The 22896-nt window shown below is 35.7% G+C and overlaps 2 protein-coding genes across 8 annotated transcripts; both read right to left on the bottom strand.

Moving 5' to 3' along the window:
- Positions 1–1324: 1324 nt before the first annotated feature.
- On the bottom strand, positions 1325–6307 carry LOC121768658 (NAC domain-containing protein 82-like). Of its 7 annotated transcripts, XR_006043397.1 has the most exons (9): positions 6231–6307; positions 5756–5938; positions 5415–5659; positions 4644–4918; positions 3274–3654; positions 2350–2760; positions 2123–2225; positions 1737–2050; positions 1523–1663 (listed from the first exon to the last, which is right to left on the bottom strand). XR_006043397.1 is itself a non-coding variant. In XM_042165186.1 (8 exons), exons 3-8 carry the CDS (start codon positions 5566–5568, stop codon positions 1416–1418), a joined length of 1572 nt encoding a protein of 523 aa, XP_042021120.1. In that variant the 5' UTR covers positions 5569–5659; positions 5756–5938; positions 6231–6307; the 3' UTR covers positions 1325–1415. The 7 variants fall into 7 exon arrangements, 6 of the variants coding, with proteins under 6 accessions (XP_042021120.1, XP_042021122.1, XP_042021123.1 ...); XM_042165186.1 differs by lacking the exon at positions 1737–2050 and having other exon boundaries at positions 1325–1663; XM_042165188.1 differs by lacking the exon at positions 1737–2050 and having other exon boundaries at positions 1325–1663; positions 5781–5938.
- A 4246-nt stretch (positions 6308–10553) lies between these two features.
- Positions 10554–22291, bottom strand: LOC121767816 (phosphatidylinositol 4-kinase beta 1-like). The gene is made up of 16 exons (XM_042164145.1): positions 20287–22291; positions 18856–19044; positions 18724–18772; positions 17664–17796; positions 17103–17559; positions 16903–16983; positions 16690–16812; positions 15562–15631; positions 14804–14901; positions 14606–14710; positions 13795–13848; positions 13174–13317; positions 12968–13021; positions 12801–12875; positions 11405–11488; positions 10554–11316 (listed from the first exon to the last, which is right to left on the bottom strand). Exons 1-16 carry the CDS (start codon positions 22030–22032, stop codon positions 11215–11217), a joined length of 3564 nt encoding a protein of 1187 aa, XP_042020079.1. The 5' UTR covers positions 22033–22291; the 3' UTR covers positions 10554–11214.
- Between the last annotated feature and the right edge of the window lie 605 nt (positions 22292–22896).

Below are 22896 nucleotides of genomic sequence, written 5' to 3'. Positions count from 1 at the left end.
ATAAAAAAAATCGCAAATTCAAAAATAAAACAATTTACGTTTACGGAAATAAAATTTCAACACGAATACGAACGGGAAAAATTAACAACTTCATTTAAAAAAGCATACATGATTTGAAAAAAAAATTACATAGTAATAAAACAAAAAAAGTACTAACATCAACGTAACCCTTCCGCGTCCAAACCTCTTCGATTATATCGTTCTGAAGTCGAACATGGGCATCTGAAGTTTAAAAAAAATTTAAAAATCGGACGTCCGACCCACGCCACAATGGCGGGCGTCCGAGGACACCCGACGTCCTCACGGGACGTCCGTATCCGACCTCCCCTGCCATAATGGCGGACGTCCCGGTCGCCCGTCTCGCACGTCCGACCGGACATCCGCTATTGGAGATGCTCTAAGTAATCCTATTAAGAAAAGACGAAATTGATCATAATTGCAACTGTATGACCAATTTGGTGACAGGAGTAGTTAACAATGATAGTTTTCCATTTTGAAAGACTAAAGTAGTAGTAGTAGTAGACGACTAGGTGCCAATAATACTCGTCTGATTAAAAAAAGTAGTTAACCAGTGTGTTTTTTAGAATAGAGGAAAGACTCCACTTAATTGTTTTTCATAGATTAATAAAAAAAATACTAATATAGACCATGTTTGTTTTATTTACAAATAGAAAGGCTTAGTAAGAGTAAAGTAAAACAAGATGTCCGAAAAGAAACTAAAAACTATGCGCTACACTCCAAACAACATAGAGCACATTTTTTGAGTTGAGGGAATAATATATCCTTCCTTCGTCCAAACAAAACAATTTTCCATTGGTGGACAACTGAAATTTTAATGCAAAAGTAGTAAAACATGAAAATAGATAAAGGGAATGAGAAATAAAGACAAAAGTGAATAATAAACTAAAAGTAACTTTTCATTTTAGTAGTATAAGACTTATTTTAGCAAATGTACGAAATAAAAAATACGAACAGGAGTATTATGAACTAGTCGCCACAAAGGATATCACCTAGTAAACTTATCAATGGGAGAAAGAAGCTTTGGTTTCTTTATATGCTTTAGCTTAGTGATAATTGTTATATATATATATATATATATTTCATCCCTAATTGTTATGTGACATAGAAGTCTAGCTTAGTCTCTTGTATATTATATGTGGACTATGTTTAATAATGAGATACACCTACCACTTTTCTCATTACTCAACATAGCCCACATATCTATGGTACTAGAGACTAAGCTAAACTGTTGCATAACCAATGTGGAATGGAATACATATATAGCACACATACCTATATAGCCAAATTACCAGTTTTGGTCTTGTGGGTGAATATGCTAAATTATTATTCAGGTGATAATGATAATAGTAAGTCAGTGACAGGGTATCATTTAAGCAACAAACTATAATAAAATCTTAGGCAAATTCTAGCAGACTTTCCAGAGCACAAAGCTGAAGTTTGCAAAAGAACCAACAGCTGCTAGACCCCCCCATCATAACTGCCAAAGCTTCGTTAGTGCATTCACCAGCTCTGTGAGTCACCTCAGCCTTGATATGTATGGAGGAGCCACCACAAGAACAAAGAGCGAGAATCTTAGCAACTGTAGGTAAGTGAGCTGGAATGCGTTCCATAAATCTTGAATAATGGTATTCTAAATGTAATCCTGGAATAAATATAAGCAAAAACATTAATTTATAATATCAATGGCAACTAACACCATGCACTGCAGAAAGTACCTGCAGCATCCATCAACACAATAGTTGGGAAGGTCATGCAACCTCCCAATACATGCTACATTTACATAGCAAGATCCCAAAATTTTACATAAAACATGTGAAAGAAACTAAATTGTCTTTCCCCCTACTTGTGCCACCTCAGTGGTCCAGAAAAGACACCGGAGTCCTGGTAACACAAGAATGAGTAGCCCATGCCTAGTCATAGGTACAATCCCTGTTCCGCAAGCTTGCAGCATTCCGGAAGGGATTTTGAAAAATTGCATTTATATCTCCCGAAATTGGCAAGTTCAGGCAGTTTGACTTTATATAATTGACTGAAGAATAATAAATGGAATGTGAGTACTCATCCCACAATCGGAGTAATCAACAGTTATCAGCAGATCTACCTCTTTCAGTGTTGGGAGGAGAACAGACCGGATTCCCCAGTTGCCCAAATGAGAAGTCTGAATTATGTGAATCATTAGTTACCTGGTAAAATGGATTGTCCACCTGCAATTACATGTTATGAACACAGCATGTTAGATCGGATAGTCAACAGACTAATGAGAAAAATCATTGTGAGTAATAGATACTTTTGTAATCAAATAATAGTGTTTGAAAATGTCACCCTCACCATCTGAAGCACATCCAAAGAAATATCACCCCCGGATGTATTTGGCAACACAGACAGCTCATTTGCAAATGAAAGATGCTGATCCCCTATGCCGGCAAACCCAGTTATAGAGTTTAATTGATGAATATTCTCATGGCCATAAGATGCAGACCCCAGGCCACTTGATGAGAAATGAGCTCCAGTAACTCCATTTGAGCAATCCAATGGGAGCCGAAGATCATCGAGTTCTATATATGTTGAATTGTCTACGGGAAGCATGTAGAGTGGATAGTCAACATTCTGTGATCCAGAGAAGTCATATCTGCCCTCATTGATCTTTCTCCAACCATCCAAGTCATGAAGATGATTGTATATATCCAAGCCCCCACTACAAGGTAACAATCTGTTGTTTCCATTGCCACTAAGATCATCCTGCTAAGCACAATTCACATTAGCACATACTCAAAGCAGTGCATGCAAATAGTGCACCATGTCTTCTAAAAGGGGAAGATATTCTGTATTGAGGTGGAAGAGAGCTTGCAAGTGGCAATTTACAGAAAACATAGAAAGAGCCGCATGCAATAAGAAAAATATCTATATAGGTCAAAGAGAGAGAACTCCAGAAGGCATCTCCGTTAGAATGTCATAGTAATTTAAGAAACAAAAAGCTCTGGACAAAAACTTAAAACAAATTTAGACGAAAGGTATAACAAAAAGATACTAAATGAATTCAGTGTAACTAAGTCAACTAGTTAATCTACAGGATTCTAGGCATCTCTTGTTTTACCCCAAGGAAAATTGGATCCGTGATGCAAAGGAAAATGCATATCACATAGTTAAACACGGTCCTAGGAGACAAATAAAACAAAATGTAACTGTAGCATAGCAACATGGTGTTATCAGTTAAGGAATGTAGCAAGACACATATACTTTACAAAAGGTTACCTGATTGAATCCATTCCCATCAGGAAGCAGCATGTCTTCATCGACAAAGCAGGCAAGCATACTATCAATCTCATCATTGGTCTCGTCTGCAGCTACAATACTAGTTGGAGCAACCACTGAAGATGATGGACCTTCTTCAAGCATAGGTAGTGGTCCATTTCCAGAGTCAAGCAATCCGCTTCCAAGAGGCAAACTATGCTCTTCATTCTGCATCCATGCAGTTTGTGAAGGAGCTTCAGCTGCCTGGGGTATAGAATGGTTCTCAGCAACATCGTCATCATCATCAGTCCAATCAGCTGGATTGAAAGGGGCACCATACTGTGCGCCATTTTTGGGGCCTGGTCCATTCTTCTCAAAAACTTTACACACAACATAATTATCCTGCTTATGAGAACATCATCAGTTAGACAACTATTGGCCTATGAAAAAACAAAGTAATTGACCCAACACACTTAATGACAGAAGCATAGAAAGTCGATATGCAAAAAACTAAAAGGGAAGCTAAAATCATAACTTTATCCAGACTCCACCAAGTAAATAGCCATTGCCATTCACCAGAATGAGCATAACACTACATGCCAAATACAAATATGCATTTTCAACAACAATAAAAACCAGAATGCATACACCATAAAGGCTTAAGAGTCTACGCACAACAAGAGGAACTCCGCATGTGAATGCGAACAAAAGTACACAGATTAGCTGTTTAAACATATTTGTCCTCCCGAATGCAAACAAAATAGTCAGACAATTGTCTGTAGCATGTTAAAGCTAAGGTTCATGTTAACCTATAGAAAAGTCGTGAAGAGAAAAAATAAAGTGGGTCACATCTACATATTGTTATCCAAAAAGCAAAAACAAATTGGAAATTTGGAATTGCACGATATAAGTGGATACTGGTAGTAAAATTGCCAAGTCGGATGTAATGAGTCATCAATGTTTTGAATGATAGGATGAATTGATAAAAATAATTCAAACTCATCAAATGTTAACTTTGATGTATTGACTAATTTTGAGTTTGTTCGACAATATTAAACTTAAAATACTCAGTCATACGTTTTTATCAAGATATCCCTATGACTTCAAACAGACACCCTGAATGAGAACTTGCCAAAGGAAATGGAAATTCTAGTTCAACATGAAAAAATTTAGGATGAAGAGCTAAATTTGAGAATATCTTGTCAAAAAGGTCAAGGGAGCGCATAAAAAGTGTAAAAAAGAACTAGAAAAAAAATCAGAATGGAAAACCGATGCATCTTCATCATAATTCAGCAGTAATCTAAAAACAAACTTTAATATAGTATATATATACTTTTTCCAAACGAAAATTATTGGTTAAAACTTTGAATATCAGCCAAAAAAGTAAGTACCTGAACTCCAGCTGCAGCCAACTCATTATCAATGAGCTTATACTCGTGCATAACCCAATCCGTTCTTCTTCCATGCGGGGCATGACCCTGGTGAAATATCAAGGTGTTTACAGCTCCAACAATTCTCCCATTGTGAGAAATAGGCCTGCCTTTTCCAGTAGTTTTCCAAAAACCATCTTTAGTTGCACGCTTGACACGTGCCCCACTTGCATACTTCTTCTCTCTTGGACAGAAAAAGAACCACTCTAAATCTTTAGTTTTCAAGCAAGATTTATCTGTGCATCAAGAGAGAACCATATGGGCAACCGGATATAGGGAAGAGTTAAAGAAAATACTAAGCAGATACAAGTTCAAAAAGAGGACGTATTGCATCTGACTGAAACAATGCCTGCCAATGGAAGAATTACAACAATTAGCAATAAAGAGTTGCTCTTGAAACACTAAATGTATGTATGCATTCCAAATCCAAAATGTGACAGTGAGTCATCAGTCAACCAAGCTTTATTCAGATGAAACCAGGCTCCAGAGAAAAAGTGTGAAGCTAGGAATGGAAGGAAACAAATTAAGTAAAAAACTAGGAGGTCCAAGGTTTTAACAACTCACAAGACCCATACTGGCATGCTAACAAAATATTGGATGATGTATTAGCATTATAATACAGTTCACAATACTTCTAAAATGAGAGTGTTAAATTATCAGCTGTGTTAGATAGAGAAGCAAATACTATCTGGCAAAGAACAAGAAACCAAACAGAAAAAAAATACAACAGACCTGGAAGATCCCATGGAGAGTATTTGTAGATGTTGACCTCCGCAATAGGCTCACAGAGAAGCTTCTTACCCAAAATTTTCCTCTTGAGATAGTACAAAACCAACTCAACATCAGTTGGATGGAAACGGAATCCAGGGCCGAGACGCTGACGCATTGTGATAACAGAACACCTAATAATCCAACTACTGAAGTAAACTTTCACCAATTATGTTACTGAAAACCTCTCCCCACCAAGAACAATCTCTCTGCAGTCAACAGTTCTAAAAAATGAAAAAAAAGAACAAAAAAGAACAAAAAAAAGAAAAAAAAATGAAAATGGAAAAATAAATGCCTCTACACACCAATCCCAAACCTCAGTCCTCCAACCTTAAACTACTTAAACCTTGTTTCAAGTCCAATGCCGAAACAACACCGTCGATGAGCACCACAGTCTCCTCCGGTTCATGAAACAGCAAGCACACCACAAAAACCTCTGATGCTTCTTCTTGTTGGAATCAAAAGACATCTGGTGTGCAATACAAGCCCTAACATTTCAACTATATCAGTAGCCTTCGGGCAAATATCAACAAAGCCCAACTCTAAAAAAACCAAAAGAACTGAGATTTAAGAGAATCAAGATAAAATACAATCGGACAAAAAATTCTCTAGGTTCTGACATGAATCTAACGATGGATACCTAAAGCCAATACACAAACCCTAGAATCCAAAACACAATCCATCGAATCAATAGACCAATAAAACACAAGTAGTAAAGAAAAAAAACACACGATTATGGTACGAGAAAACAGAATTAAGGAAAACAATGGCAACACAGACCTCGACGGGAGACGAACCGGTGGAACTGAGGGGGAAAACGGGTGGGTAATACAAAGACTTAAGAGTTAAGGCAAAAGGTAAGAAGTGAAAAAGGAATTGGGGAGGAGTGAGGGTTTATATAGAAGCGAAGTGTAGGGTGACAAGTAGGGATGTCAATCGGGCCAGCCCACCGGGTTTCGGGCCAACCCTATTCGGGTTGCGGGTCAATCGGGTGCGGGCTAATCGGGTTGTTATTTTTTCGGGTTATAAAAGTTCAGCCCTAACCCTAAAAGCTCGGGTTTCGGGCTAGCCCATCGGGTTAATCGGGTTGCTACCGATAAAATTAATATGCGATCAATCCAATAAATAATGGTGAAAATTAGTTATATTTATAAAATGTAAAATATTTAATTATGATAATATTGAGATATATGCGTAAACTCAAATATTTACATGATCAAATACTAATATTTGAGATTTATGCAACATAAAACATAAACATCAAGAAATTTTAAAGCATGTTTAGAAATTTAAATATATTTTTTTAGTGAATTTGAAGTTTCTAATTCATTTATCTATTATTATATTAATAAAAACTTAATATATAATTTATATATTTAATATATAAAATGGAAAGTTATTTTTTCAGTAATCTGTATTATAAAATAATCAATGAAGTGTCGAATTAGAGTCAAACAAATAGAACAATATAAATTTTATCGGGTTTCCGGGCCAGCCCATCGGGTTTTCGGGTCTGGCCCTAACGGGTTGCGGGTTAATCGGGTGCGGGCTAATCGGGCTGTAATTTTATCGGGCTGGAAATTTTCAGCCCTAACCCTATAAATTTGGCGGGCTATTCGGGTCAGCCCACGGGTTGCGGGCTAAATTGACATCCCTAGTGACAAGCGTGAGCTGTCAAGCTTGTAGAGTAAGCTAATTTACTAATATGCACTTCTAATTAAATTAAAAATTAAGAAGAGTAATGTTATGTATTTAGTCCTTCAATATCATGATTCATGAGTCCTATTTAATGTATTTCTTATTAAGTTTCTTAAGTTTACTTCATGTTGATTGTTAGAATGTCTTTAAGATGGAATGCAATAATCTAAATAGTATGTAGAAGTCCTTCGTTAGTGTGTTTCTTATTATAATTATTGTGTTTTCTTCATGTTGATTGTGAAAATATCTATAATATGAAATAAAAAAAAATCGTGAAGACAACTCATTCAATCGAGGAAATTAAATACGATAACATTTCACACATAAAGTTATTGTATTCGGAAAAATGAATTTAATGAAATTTTTCCTTTTTAGGATTCGGAAAAAAAGGCACCATTTGGCGTAAACTTCAAGAATGAACGACAAAAAATATTATTCGTTTTATTTTATATAATCATTCTCATTTGCTAATTTCCACATGCATGTGTGTTATATCAGATATCTTATATGAGTATTATTTGTGAGCATCACCAATATAAATATCTAAATCGTATATGTGAAAGTCCTACGATATCATAACTCCTATTTAGTGCATTTCTTTTATTAGTATTATGTATTCTTTATGTTAATTGTGATAATATCTATAGCATGGAATACGGATTTTATGGGTGAAAACTTTTTTAATCATAAAAATTATGAACGCACATTTGACTTATAAAGTTATTGTATTTGGAAATGTGAATTCACCGAATTTTCCAATTATAAGATTTGAAAAAATACGGTACATTTAGCGTAAACTTCAAGAATGAACGACAAAAAATGATTATTTATTTTGTTTTATATAATAATTCTCATTTGATAATTTTCACTTGCAAATGCACATGTGTTATGTCAAATGTCTTATATGAGTATTATTTGAGAAAATTACTACTATGTCTGTTTCAGCTAAGATGACACTTTTTTTTGCACGTGTATTTTTTGCACGGGTTTGTGTATTCAATCGTGGAAATTAAATACGATAACATTTGACGTATAGTTATTGTATTCGGAAAAATGAATTTAATGAAATTTGCTCTTCATAGGATTTGAAAAAAAGACAACATTTGGTGTAAACTTCAAGAATGAACGACAAAAAATGATTATTCGTTTTGTTTTATATAATCATTCTCATTTGATAATTTCCACGTACATATGTCTTATATCAGATGTATTAAATGAGTATTATATGTGAGCATCACCAATATAAATATCTAAATAGTATATACCAATATAAATATATAAATGGTATATGTGAAAGTCCTACAATATCATAATTCCTATTTAGTGTATTTCTTTTATTAGTATTATGTATTCTTTATGTTAATTATCATAGTATCTATAGCACGGAATACAAATTTTGCTGGTGAAAACTCATTTAAACGTAAAAATTATGAACGCACATTTGACATATAAAGTTATTGTATTTGAAAAATGAATTCACCGAATTTTTCCATCATAGGATTCGGAAAAATCCAGCAGCATTTGGCGTAAACATCAAGAATGAACGACATTAAATGATTATAAATTTTATTTTATATAATAATTCTCATTTGATAACTTCTGCATACATATGTGTTATGTCATACATGCGTATCATTTGTGAACATTACTAATTCGATCCAACTAGTTTGTGAAATCCAATAATATCAGAATTCCTATTTTGTGTATTTCTTATTATATATATTATGTACTATTTTTTATGTTGATAGTGAGAAAGGAAGAGTGTTATATTGCTAACTTAATACTTAATTGCTAACTACAATTAAATAATAGACATTAGATATTCAAATTAAGGGCCTAAATCATCAACCTCGGAATGTCAATACGAATCAAACAAAAACGTCAATAAGGGTATTAAGGTCAATTTACAATAAATTAGTGGCAACTAACTTTTAAAAAATATCCAATAACTTTAAAACGCATATCACTTTCTCGATTTAAATTATTTTTTCGTACAACATATATCAAATTAAAGATAATTTCATAAGGATTCTAACGAGATCTCACTTGCATATGTTCCGATGTCAAAATTTGAAAAAAAAAATCAAAAAATTTCAATTTTTTCGTACAGTAACAAATGTCAACATAGTATATAAAATATGTCAATATAATACATGTAGAATGTCATTTTTAAAGCAATGTGTTGACATTCTCAAATTATTGTATTGATATTTTCAAAACACTATATTGACATTTTCATCCATATTTTTTTTATCCTTTTCGATTTAATTAATATAAACGAAAATTACAGGTGGCAAATTTTAGACCACTAGATTTCTAAAATCCTATGGTCTTAAATTAGTTGTAGTTAGTAACTAGAGAGTGAGTTAACAATGGATCACAAGCCCTTGAGAGAATATCTATAACATGGAATACACATTTTGTGGGTGAAAACTCATTTCACCGTGAAAATAAAAACTCCAACATTTGACGTATAAAGTTATTTCATTTGGAAAAATGAATTTAATGAACTTTGCCCTTCATAGGATTCAGAAAAATACATCATTTGACGTAACTTCAAGAATGAACGACAAAAAATGATTATTCGTTTTGTTGTATACTAATAATTCTCATTTGCTAATTTTCGCATACTTATGTATTATGTCAGATGTCTTATATGAGTATCATATGTAAGCATCACTAATCTTGAAAAATTAAAAATGCTAATAATACAGCAAGACTTCAAGAATGAATAACAAAAATTATTAACTAAAATAATATTTTGTTCTCATTTGATAATTTTCATATATACATGTGGTACATCTAAATATCTTATAAGACCATCGTTTGTAAGTAATGCTATTGTCAAGTCTACAGTTGTATTATTTGATTTTATTTTATACATTTAATTTTATTCTAATACCTTCAAAATTATTATTAACATCAATATTTTATTTTGTTTTATAGTAGTACTCCGTATTTTAAAGTTCACTCATGCGAATATGTAAACCTTAAAAATATTTAGAATGTTAAATTGAGATTGATTTTAAAGTGCAATGACCGCAAACATGAAATCCTTAAGGAATAGTCCGAATGGATACCATAATTAATTTTGTAACGTTATGATCCATTATATATATAGACTTCATTGCCAGATTTACCGAGAAAAAATGGTTATGATAACAAAAGAAGCATGTAACAAGCAAATAAGATAAGCAAGCCCCAGTCTACTCGATGCACATATTCAAACCTAAATACCAGAAGCTGCAAACTACAACGTATAAATGATAAAGCCACCAAAACTCATTGTTGGTTTCAGCAAGAGCACGAACTCGTAAAATATTGAGACGTTCACAGATGGAGCTGCAATACGATAACTAGCACGTTACCTGTACGAGTTTTTGTACCGCTGAGACGTGTAAACAATTGATGTCAATCAAACTTGCATACTTCTATCCAAATGAGAAAATTGCACTATGGGTATGAAACAAATTTGAAATTTATACACAAATACAACACAATGCTACTTGAGCATTTTAACATAAAAGAATCAAGGCCGGAGATGGAAGCTGGCGAGTTGAGGGTGCGAAAGAGAGCAGCTTATGAATGTAAACTGATCAAAGCTTTAACAGTGTGGCAGCAGATATACAGGCAGGCAGACTGAGTTCTTTGCTACAGATCAATTGGTGTAGCAGACACAAAAATCAAAGTAATGTTGTTTTTAATGAGTTACACCCCCACCTCCATTGTCAATCACACTGTACAGTATGCCCCACACAATGTGGGTTAAAACGTCGAACCCCTCCTCGAAAACTCCACCAAGTCAGCTGAATCTCTTTTCTCGAGTTAAGGGAAAATGCCAAAAAAAACGAGTAACTTCTCCTGAATAGCTGTTTGATCAGCTATACACAGACAAAGAACTTCCGACTTGATAGTAACAAACATGCTCACGGACAGAAAACGGCATCCAACTCCCAAGTATCACCGCAATTGATGATATATCATAATTGTTCACTGCCATGAAACCATATATCCTCAAGCACATAAAAATACACTCTTCAACTGAACTGTCAAAACTCATCCATGCTCATAATATCCCATTTAAGACTCTCTGGTAGTAGTCATACTGACGCGTCCGCCATGCATCCAAGCTACTGCTGATCAGCGAAAGGACCAGAGACACACATTGCTGATACAGGAGAACATTGTTTGTGAAGGGATGGACAATAAATAAATAGATTACAACAAAAGTATATTGGAGGGGGGGGGGATCAAACCTCCTCTGTCAAACTAAGATGAAACCGTTTCCTCAAGTTCTGTATTGTCCGGGGACCACCTTTGAAACAAGGGAATTCAGAATCCTACAACACATGGGGAATGGAATCAGATTGGGTGGTCAAAACTATGCTGCCGCTAATAATTTACTCATGACGTAAGGGAAGAGATCCTCATTCCTCAGTTATCTTGTCTTAAGGGCTTAAATAAAGCACTCTCGAAGAAACATGGATTACAAGCAACCAAACGTTATACATATGAGAGATATAGCTTTATATCAATATATCATACAATGTTCAATGCCAGTAGATCGCTACCTTTCTTAATGGCGAAGAGGTCACCATGAAATGAGATGAGCTAATTAATAGCAGAATAAATTACATCACTTATTATTTTCCATGTTTCCCTATCTTTTTAACCTTTTATTAATAACAAAACGCATTGTACTTGTATAATAAAATAAGTGAAGATTTTGCATCCTTAATCTTCTTAACGTTATGTGGACCTACACAATTTCACCATTAATTATTCCTTATTTATAATTAAAAAGGCTATCTTCAAACATTCCCTATGAATCAAAAGTTCAAAGCTTTTCTATAAAATTTGAAGTATTTTCATTTTCATTTTCATTTTTATATTGCTCTACTATAATGCTGAAAGCCATAATCTACCATGAGTGCATCATAGAAATATAAGCATCAGACTTTTTAGTTATGATATGACTCAATGGAGTTTAATGTCACTTCAATTTGTCTCACCTACAATGAAGATAAACTAATGTAAAGATGTTTATTTAACAGGTCTGCATCAACCGGGCAAGATTTCGTAACACATGGATTAAATTTCGTTTTGAGCAGATTATTTATCATAAGACAGACAATTGAGAACACATTTGCTGGATCAGTAGAATCTTCTCCTTCCATCAATACACTATTGACCCATCCAGGTTCGTAGGTTCTTAAAAAGAAATGAGATATTAATTTTGTTTAGGTATCTTAGCAATGCTTTCCACGCACATTTCCAATTAACTTATAGGAGAAGCTACCTCCTTTAACTTTCTGATGATTAACAATCTCACTCTCACCGTCACGAAAAATATGATTACAGACATTATGCAACATTCCTTCACATAAGGTTCTCCTATGAGTTAAAGGAGGATCAAGAAGGCCAGAGACAACTTCCCAAGCAGATTGTAACAGAAGGTTCCAGACAGAGACAACTCTGTAGATCGTAATTACATAACAAATACTGTCACATAAACACACCACATATTGGTCCACTGATCCACCTATATAATAACCCTTTAAGAATGCAACACGGTGAAATGATTACAAATACTCCATCATGAAAAGTTAATTGAGTAAACAAGAATTTAGAAAAAAAATCGGATAATCTCACCTGCAACATCTCGACAAGAAGAATTATGCGCTCCGCATGTTTGCGACACGTTAAAAAACCTTGGATGCATAAAACCTGAAAAATATAGGTTGATAACAAAAGATATAAACACAAGACTGGCCTTGACTTATGCACATTTGATATAGAGGACAAAGTACACCACTTACCTTAAAATAATCGAAGAATTCACTCGGGATTCCCTCAGCATCAGAGTCCATGACCTAGTACAAAGTAACAGCTGTGTTTCATTCATAAAGTTTTTTAGCTTACAGAACCCAAATGACCTAAAAAATGTGCCTAAGTGAACTCATACATAGTTTCATACTCGTCAGGAAAATGCTAGCTTTATAGGCTGCATGAAAGAATATCTTACCTCAAGAAGTTCACGGGTTAGTTTAAATGGTGCACTTTCAAAATTTACACCGCCAGGTGAATTAGAAAGCATGAAACCAAAATCTATGTGTATAATATGGCCTTCTTCATCCAACAACAAGTTTCCATTGTGCCTATCTTTCACCTGGGGAAAAACAAAGAAAACCCTCATTAGATCACTTGTAAACAGAATGGTAAGAACAACAGTAAATTCAGTGTCCATTTCCAGGTGTATATCCTAAGCACGAGAGGAAGCCTAGATTAAAAAAAAAACACAAAATGTGTTTCATTTGCTAATTTCACCGAGGTAAAGAACCTTTAAACAATATATGAATTCGTCAGTAAACTTGATAGATGACATCAATTAAAACTCCTAATGTTCATAACATAAACGGATAAAACCATTAAGCGATATCACAAACATGGGAGGAAGACAGAAAAAAACATGCATTGTGGAGCATGAAACATCTCAATATAATACTCTTGAAGTAGAATAAATAAGTTGTGATATTCTGATATCCAATCATTCACCACTAAATGTGTGAATATTTAAAAGCAGATAGCCAGCTCATATTAAGTGTTGTCTTTTTAGCAGCTGCTAAAGAGAGAAAATGAGGTTTACCTGTAAAAGGTAGCATACAAGAGAGTATCCGGCCATGCTTTCAACAAAGTTCATCTGCAAAGAAGAAAGACAGCTCAGAACTATTGAGTCACACACTAGCTAAAAGAAAATTCATATGGATCCCATAAAAGAAGAATAACAAAATTCATAATTGGTATTGTAATCTCATTTTTCTCCACAAACTGGTTCCATGATAAAAAAAAGGACTAGTAGTAGGCTGTACATGCAGAACCGTATAATTTATTTTTTTCAAATTAGAAGTGCCCAAGGAATCAATTTTTATTCAAATTAGAACTTGGGTCAACTCTTTGGTGTCAAATTGTTCACTCGGGATAGATTTGAAAGGAAAAATCAATTCATTGCATTCATTTTTGCAAATAGTCATTTATTTCATATGAAAACAAGGACTATTAATGCATAAGATAAGTGTGTTTGCCCAATTCTACTAGCAAGGGATGGCAATGTAAGTATTCGGCTAATTTTCATCCACGCTGGCACGGTAGTGAGAGTACAAACAAAGCTCCTAATCTTTTGAAGATCAAGCATGATATCAAATAAAAACGTACTACCTAGTTCCAATAGCACATCACATAAAATTTATAATAAGGAGAATTTCACAATTTTTGGGTTTGGTAACTTAAAGAAAAAATGATATACAGATATTCAAATAATATAGTAACAAATGGTAAAGCAGTTCTACTATTACATAAGTCCTAAACATAATATTAACCAAAGAACACTATCCACAGAGACAGAGTTCAGTAGTGACAATTCAATTTTTCAAAATTAAACAGACCAGAATCAGGGTTACCTGAGAGTGCTTGAAGCTAGGAGAATTTTCTTCATACTTGGCAACAAAGAAGTCGCGCAAACTTGAGATGTTTGGAAACCTACTTTTGATTGAATGAAGTGACGCCTGACAAAAACAAAATAGCAGAAAATAAGTTTCATTCAAGATAAAAGCTATAATTTAAGTATATTTACTAAATTTATGAAGCAGTATAATTACCGTGTCTGGTATGGTTTCAATAAGAGCTGTATAAGAAGAAGTAACTAAAACTTCATAAGGGCGCAACCACAGTGGGAGACCAGCCTCCTGAAATATATCTAGCATTGCAAAGTGATGAAAAACCAATCAATATAGGTTAAAGTAGGAAGAAAGTTGAAGTAAAAATTGGGAAGTGTACATTAAAATCCAGCATCATTATCGCACGACTATGAATTAAATTGGACAGTAACCCAGGGAAGCGTAACTAATATAATGAACTCCATGAAATAATTTGATATTCGAAACTCGGAGGTAGATCAAGTGCCAATATTCCTGATCATCACAGAACTTAACATGATAACTGCCTTTTTGCTCTCAAATGAGAAATATCCACTCATTTTGTAAGCCATCACATGATTCCTATTTATTTTGCTTGTGTGTGGAAACCAAATTAGTGGCCCGGATCAAAAGAAAACTATATATGCAACAGCTAAGTTATTTATATAATTGTTCATGGATGATGTGATTACGAGGCCATTCTTGATCCTCACATTAAGTGCCTAGATAGATAGGGATTATGAGACCCTCAGAAACCCTCTATGATGATTTCTCAAACAGTCTCATGGAAAGTCAAAATCACCACTGGATACACATTTCTAACCAAGCACACATGATACTTAAAGACTAATGACCAAGGAACACCTGAACATAGTAGTACTGAGGCCAGTGAGCAGGCAGAAAATGTAAACCTAAATTTCTCTTGGGAGAGAGTCACTTACCATAAAAGTGAGAAATAAGTTGTACAGCCAGGTGTTCCTGCCTACAGTCATCCCCACTCTTCACAATCACCTAGATAACACAAGAATCAAATAAAAAGCAATTCAAGGGAGAAAAGAAATATGATGGCACAAGTACATTACAATGTACTTCCGGCGGAAGAACATAAGAACACGATTAAGAAGTATGAAACTTATACGTGGCACAGTTCCGGTGGAAGAACATAAGAACACGATTAAGAAGTATGAAACTTATACGTGGCACAGTTCGCTAGAAATAGGGAAGAGAAACATCAATTCATAAAATACGGCAAGAATTGTGAAAAAAATGAAGCAATCATGATTCATAACTTATTTTGTCAACGCATATATGGTGAAAATATTAGTCAAGCAATGGGGTTCCATGCCAATACACCCAGATAGATCAAAGCTATCAAGTAGATATCATATACTCCCTCCGTCCCGCAATAGGAGTCCTATTTGATTATGGCACGGGTTTTAAGAAATGTAAAGAAAAGTGGGTTGAATAAGTTAGTGGAATAGGGGTTCCACTTATATGTATTATTTTTATAATAAAATGTGAGTGGAATAAGTTGGTGGAATGTGGAGCCTACTTACCATTTATGGTAAAAGTGAAATAGGACTCTTATTGTGGGAGGGACCAAAACGGCAAAACATGACTCTTATTGTGGGAGAACTACTTAAAATTAATTATATCCATTGGCTAATTTCTGGTTTTAATTACACACAGAGAAGAAAAAGGGTAGCAAGCATGCAACAGAAGATATAGAACCCATGTAGTACTTTCCAAGACACATAGCATGCATGATATCTGTGTTATTTTCTGAAAGATACTCATCCAACTTTCTTCATGTGAGACAACTCAATTATTAGATTGTTATTTTATGAGTCAACACAGTTAATTTGAGTATCAAGTTATTATCATATCCGAGCTATCCTTTCTGATATATTACAAATGGTTGTCTCATGCGGCTGTGTCATATACAAATACAATAATTTTATATTTAGAAAAGAAGACAATCAAGAATAAGAAAATTATGTCCCTTTGATGTACGTATGGAGCAGCTATGAAATTTTATTGTTCAGAAACAAAGAGTTGATGTAACTTACAGAACGCAAGTCCCACCCAGGTAGTTTACCATACAATGAGGCATTGCATATTCTCTCCCTCTTAACCTCCCAAAGCTCACCAGCTAATGCATCACTGACTTTGGGGTCACCCCCATTAGCAACCTAATAAAATTGGAATATATATAATGACAACCCATGAAAACAAAGACTTACAATGAAATCAGGCATTTAGACTTTTGACAATATATTCACCTTTAATTGTGCATCTGAAGAATCCTGACCAGCCCCTTTCAAAGGAAGCCCTGGAGGTGCTTCTCCTTTCAAAGCAGCAGCCTTTGGGGGGCGTGGAGATTACAACCAATGAATATCAATATCTCATATAGGAAGGTGGCACATAAAGATCTGCCTTAGTAAAAGGATATTCAATGAGAAAATTTACATGGGAAGATTACCTTGACTTCCTCGATAGCCACAGTGCTTGGAACACGGCGGTGATCCTTCCGGCGAGGCAGATCTTGGTCCACTATGTCATCCATGCTAATCCCAGGTTCAGCTGACAAGACAACCCTTACCCATTCTGAATCACAGTCACCCTCAACTTTACTTGCACAGTCAGCCTCTCTGGTCCAGCCAGCATCAGTAGCAGTAGGCTCAGCATGGTCCAGTTGCTTCTCAACTGAGAAATTAACACGAACAAATTTCACTTTGGCCTCCCATAACTGAGCCATTGCTTGGTCTATAGCTTCAGAGGTAGCACTGGACATCCTATCATAACCACTATGGTACATATCCTGCCCTGTCCGCAGAGGATACGCCCATGGTGGTGGCTTTGGCAAAAGTGCATCTCCATTTGCCAATGGAATTCCTCCTCTGGACAGCTTTTGTGAATTTGATCCATCCTTAGAATTACTATTTGAAAAGATGCAGAAAAAATCATTAAAAAAATTCATTTATCATATGAAAGAAGTAACATTATAGGTATCAACCTAGTTTATTCTGGGAACAAAACTCACCTGGGAGCTTCACTCTTCAAAACCTCAACACAGATCAAGTAGGGAGCCTTTTCTCTGGAATTTAGAAGAACAGCTTCATCTTCGGGTATGTGAACCACACGATACATACCCCTTCCTATTGGAAAGCATATTCCTGAGAGATCACCATATAAATTGAGCAGTGAATCAATCTCCCCCAGCGATCTAAAGACGCTAATGAGGATACAGTTATTTGTTTGGTCGATACACAAGTGACAGCATAAAAGAAATGTGCAGACATGCATAACAGACAAAGATAACACTAGATTATATGCAGTCATAAGCCCAACAAATCTTGAAGAAATGTTATTATACAATTATACACTGAACACAAGTAAAAATTCATAATGCATTAGCCCCATAGTTCTTGCATCCTTGAACAAGTAACAAACTCAGCTATTCCTCCAGATTATATCAGTCTCTGCATGCCCAGTCGATTGTATTCCAAAAGCTAGATGCGTTAACTTGCCACCTAGTTCTTTAATCATAAAATTTAGGAATCCACATGCAAGTATTAGCATTCAATGGTCACAAAGTATTCATCTAAATGAAGGAAACTGTTGAGAATCTGGGGACACAATCCGAAAGCAGAGCCCTACTGGGGCGTGCTCTCAGAGATAACCAAAAAGTAATATTCCACATGAAACAGAATAAGCACACGACTTAATAGACTTAGGAAACAAAAGAACAAACAAAAAGTCCAAAGCTAAAAGAAAGTAGTCACTCCCAAGCTTTCAGAACTCAGCAATTCATTAGACTACAACAAGCTGGCGAAATTAATTCCTAATAAAGCCATATAGGTTTCTCGTTGAAGAAATCCAGAGCACCATAGAAGACAAATAGAAAGGCAGAATGCCCAAGTAAAAAGAAGTAAAGCAGATATTCTGAAAATCCAGGTGAATATTTTACCAAAGATAAGATAGGACAGTAAAGAAAGCATATACAATTTCCCTAGCAAAAAATCTACATATTCAAAATAGATATTTTAGTGTAAGGGCAAGCTGATGTATCAAAACATGAACCAATGTTAAATTTCGTTTACCTCCACTGTTTTGTGCATCATCTATATGTGCATTGATTTCTACAAGCGACTGAAAGAATGCAAGAACAAAATGTTCATTAGATGGATGAAATTTGAGCGTTTGGAAGGAAGCAAATAGAAAATTAAGACAACCTCACGAAGAGCAGATTTTCGATCTTCAACAGGAAATATATCAACAAGGCCATAAGATGTATCACATAATGTTTGAACAAAGTCGAGTGATTCATGATACGTCCCTTTTCTAAACAGTGATGCACTGTTTGGCAGAGGAGGTTTGGCATTTGACTTTTCCTTTGGCTGCTTCGGTGAGCCAGGAGAGTTCTGCAAAATGAAATACCATTGCTATGAATTTGCTAAAGATGGCAACCTATATCAAGCATTTCTTAATAAATCATAGGAATGAATCTCTACTAGAAATATATGCAACTCTATTTGTATAGATTAAACAATACCCACAAGAATGATTACAACTACCTCCCTTGTAGGACATAAATGATACATAAAAGATAGTACTCTCAAATATATCCTGATTCCTGAAGAATGATGCACATAGTTATCCGAAAAGGTCAAAATCCATGATCTACCATGGTTTGAAAGTAATCAAAGAAAGCAGTTCTGTTTCTTTAACCATATCAAAATTACCATCATTTTACATAATCTTTCAGTATACCTTATTTTATTTCATCTCTGTTCATGAATAATACTAGAGGGTCTAATCACTCATTAGTCAGCTACATAAACAGACATTTTGACGAAATACATTGAGCTAACGAAGACATGTGACTCAATCAAGAGCAACAGGGAGCTTCATCTAAGATTAGATAAAACATAGAATACTGCATCTTCCCCGAAAACCTGTACACTGAAAATTTACAACTCATTAGCAGATTAATTTAAATTTAGAAAGTTAAACCAAGTCATATTACTGCCAGTTGCGGTAGACAGCTATTGATCAATAATATGTTTTCTTCCAGGGTAGAGAATTATCTGGTTCTCATTCCTAAGGAAAAATTTATAATTCAACAATTTAGACTATGATAACATTGATAAGCATATAATATAGGGAGCCCTAACTTAACCAAAAACCATGGTCAAAGGTAAAATGTTGAATCTCACTTATATGTTATTTCCCCACTTTCATCTGGAACCGATCTGGGATTCATATCAATCCATCCCCCATTCGAACCGGATGTCCACTCCATGAACAGCACAAGGGTGGCAAACCCAAATACAAGGCCCATCATCCATTTGCTGCCCCTTGGGCTCACATCTTCGATGGCGCCCTTTCATAATTACACCTAGAGATACAACTATTCCAAAATATATAGATTTCCAAGCTCGAATTAGGAAATACTACTTTACTGCACCAAATTACACCTGACACTAATATTAACACTCAGCGAAACAACTATTTCAAAATATAGATGTCCAAGCTAGAATCAGGAACTACTTCACTGCACCAATTACTTTGAAGATGACATCCTAACACAGAGTATCAATAGTAAAAAATTTCATGTTTTGGAATTGTTTCAGGTTCTTATTTAAATATGGGGAACAACTGACCACTTTGTTCTTTCTGGAGCCATAGAGTTCAGAATCCTCAACAGAACGGTCACGATCCTTGAACAACTTCCGAAAAAAGCTCTCTGTTCCAGGACTGCTTTCATGCGCATTACTGTTATGGCCGTTGGTATTCGCCTTTGAAGCTTTGGAGTCTTCTGGATGAATACGAAACGACCTACGGAACAATGCAAACTCTGACTGCTCCTCATCTTCACCATTTGCATGTCCCTTCCTGTCTTCATCATTCCACTCCGAATCTTTCTTGTCTTCATTTTTTTCTTTAAATAGTTTCTTGAAAAATCCTTCTTTATCAGGATCATCACAGGACTTTGATGCTCTTTCCAAATCATCAAATTTAACACTACCGTCCTTCCTGTCCTCAAATTTGTCCTTAAACAGCTTTTTGAAAAATCCTTCTCTTTCATCATCTTCTGGAGCTCTGGATAAACTTTTTTCCTCTGCATCACTTTTACCTTCGCGAAACAACCGTTTAAAAAATCCATCAGAACTAGTACTAACTTCCTCCTCATCCTTACCACTCAAAATCCTGCGAAAGAAACCATCTTTCTCCGACTCATCATCATCCTTATCAACTGACTGCTTCACATCTTCATCTCGACTACTACTCAATAACCTCTTGAAAAAACCAGCCTCTTTGTCATGCTCCTCCTCATCTTTACTTCTATCCGCCGACTTCTTCATCTCCTCATCCCGGCCATCCTTTAACAATCTCTTGAAAAACCCACCTTCCTTCTCAGGTTCTTTCTCATTCTCCTTAGCCAATGATTTTCTTGCATCCTCATCCCGACTATCCCTCAACAACCTCTTGAAAAACCCACCTTCCTTCTCGGTCTCCTCAACAAACTCTTTGTTCTTATCCCCTGACCTTCTCACGTCCTCATCCCGACTATCCCTTAACAACTTTTTAAAGAATCCACCATCCTTGTCAGGCTCCTCATCTTCCTTCTCAGCCGACTTCCTAAACAATAAAGCATCACGAACCTTGGCCCCTGGGATGAACTTCTTAAAAATCTTATTACTCTCATCTGGCGATCCTAATACCTTACCACCATCATCCTGAGATATCCCTGATGAGGGTGAAAATGACAAAGACCGTGATGGTTGTGTACTGCTCGGAGGCGGCGAAGATGTAAATGACAGCAACTTCTGTTTAGAAGACAACAACCTATTCAGCACCTGATTCTTACCAATAGGACTACTGCTACTACTATTGATATTACTAGAAGATGACATAAAACCACTACTCCACGATGTCTGAGGTTTAATCAAAGGAGGCCATTCACCCATCAAAGTAGCTGCAAACTGGCACTTCTCCTGAATCCTACTAATCCCCTCGTTATCATCGACATCTTCCAACTCCGCCATCAAAAACCATTGTACTTTAAGCGCAATTTTGAGGGATCTCGAGCATATATCGATCACAAACTTATCGAGTGAAGGGCTAGGTTTGTGAATTAACATATAGCAAATTTGAAACAAGTAGCTCTCGATGCCGGAGAGAGGAAGAGTGTACATCCGGTTGCACAAGTAATCTCGCACACCAGGATGATCGTGTTTGTAGAGGTAGCTGACCGCGATCCATTCGCAGAAAAAGGACGAATCGAAGAACCTAATCAGCCACCCGCTCTCACCGATGCTCTCACTGGTTGGAATCGTCCGCGTCACCTCGCGAGGTGACTCGGCCCACTCGCCGAAGGCACGCGTCAATCCCAGTAGCCTCGCCATCGTCAAATTCTTCTGCTCATCCTAGAAATGGGCATCAATCAATCTCAATCCAAAACCCCTAATTTTGAGAATTTGAAGTGATATACCCTCAGGCACAGAATAGAAGATGATGTACACAAAGGGAATTTGGAAATTGGGGTTTCTACCGGCGCCGTGAAATTGGCCGGCACCAGCGGTATAATGGGGAAATGGTGGTGGTGCTAACGTGCGCGGAGGGGGGAATTCCTTTTAAATTGATTTTTTCTTTTTCAAGTTTCGAGTTGGGTGAGTGACGGCGATGGCTATTTCTCTTTGTTGGAGTCGAAATTTAATTTAATTTTTTTTAATAAAAAATATCCATATCGATTTCAATTTTTAAATACTCCAATTTATGGGGAGTCGAAAATTAAGTATTTTAAATTAAATATATATGTCGACTGAACATTCTAAAATTTATGTGAGACACGTACAGGAAAATTTGGAATGGATCACCTTTAACATTAACATTTTCTAGCATATTTTTTGGACACGTAGAGCATCCGCATCGCGCCTCGATGCGGGCTCGATCTCGTATCGGAGAGATGAGACCGCATCGAGACAGCGATGCAGGAGCGTCGTCTCGTCCCGTTGCGTCCCACGTCTCTCCGCGAAGATGTGGCTGGCGAGCTCCCGTTCATCCGTGACGTCCTCTTGCAGGCCCGCGAGTGAGCGTCGTTTATATCCGTTGAAATTTTTTTAAAATTCCGAAAAAATAAAAAAAAACCCAAAAAATACTAGCCGTTTTTTTCAAATTTTGAATTTTTTTTTTTCTCTTTTTTAATTCCCCCAATCACTTCTATAAATATCAAATCGTTCCCACAAATTATCCACCATAAAAAAAACTCT

This window comes from Salvia splendens, chromosome 15 (genome assembly GCF_004379255.2).
Source record: "Salvia splendens isolate huo1 chromosome 15, SspV2, whole genome shotgun sequence".
NCBI lineage: Eukaryota > Viridiplantae > Streptophyta > Magnoliopsida > Lamiales > Lamiaceae > Salvia > Salvia splendens.
The sequence above is the reverse complement of the archived record's forward strand: the minus strand, read 5'-3'. Positions and strand labels throughout refer to the sequence as shown.

Excerpts from the sequence above, each read along its gene's own strand:
- LOC121768658 (XM_042165187.1), bottom strand. The coding sequence starts at position 5,568 with ATGCGTCAGCGTCTCGGCCCTGGATTCCGTTTCCATCCAACTGATGTT. Across the intron at positions 4,919-5,414 it reads CTCTCCATGGGATCTTCCAG|ATAAATCTTGCTTGAAAACT; the intron begins GTCTGTTGTATT and ends CTTGATGCACAG. Across the intron at positions 2,226-2,349 it reads CTTTGGATGTGCTTCAGATG|GTGGACAATCCATTTTACCA; the intron begins GTGAGGGTGACA and ends ATGTAATTGCAG.
- LOC121767816 (XM_042164145.1), bottom strand. The coding sequence starts at position 22,032 with ATGGCGAGGCTACTGGGATTGACGCGTGCCTTCGGCGAGTGGGCCGAG. Across the intron at positions 14,711-14,803 it reads TTGAAACCATACCAGACACG|GCGTCACTTCATTCAATCAA; the intron begins GTAATTATACTG and ends TGTTTTTGTCAG. Across the intron at positions 13,022-13,173 it reads TAACCCGTGAACTTCTTGAG|GTCATGGACTCTGATGCTGA; the intron begins GTAAGATATTCT and ends ACTTTGTACTAG.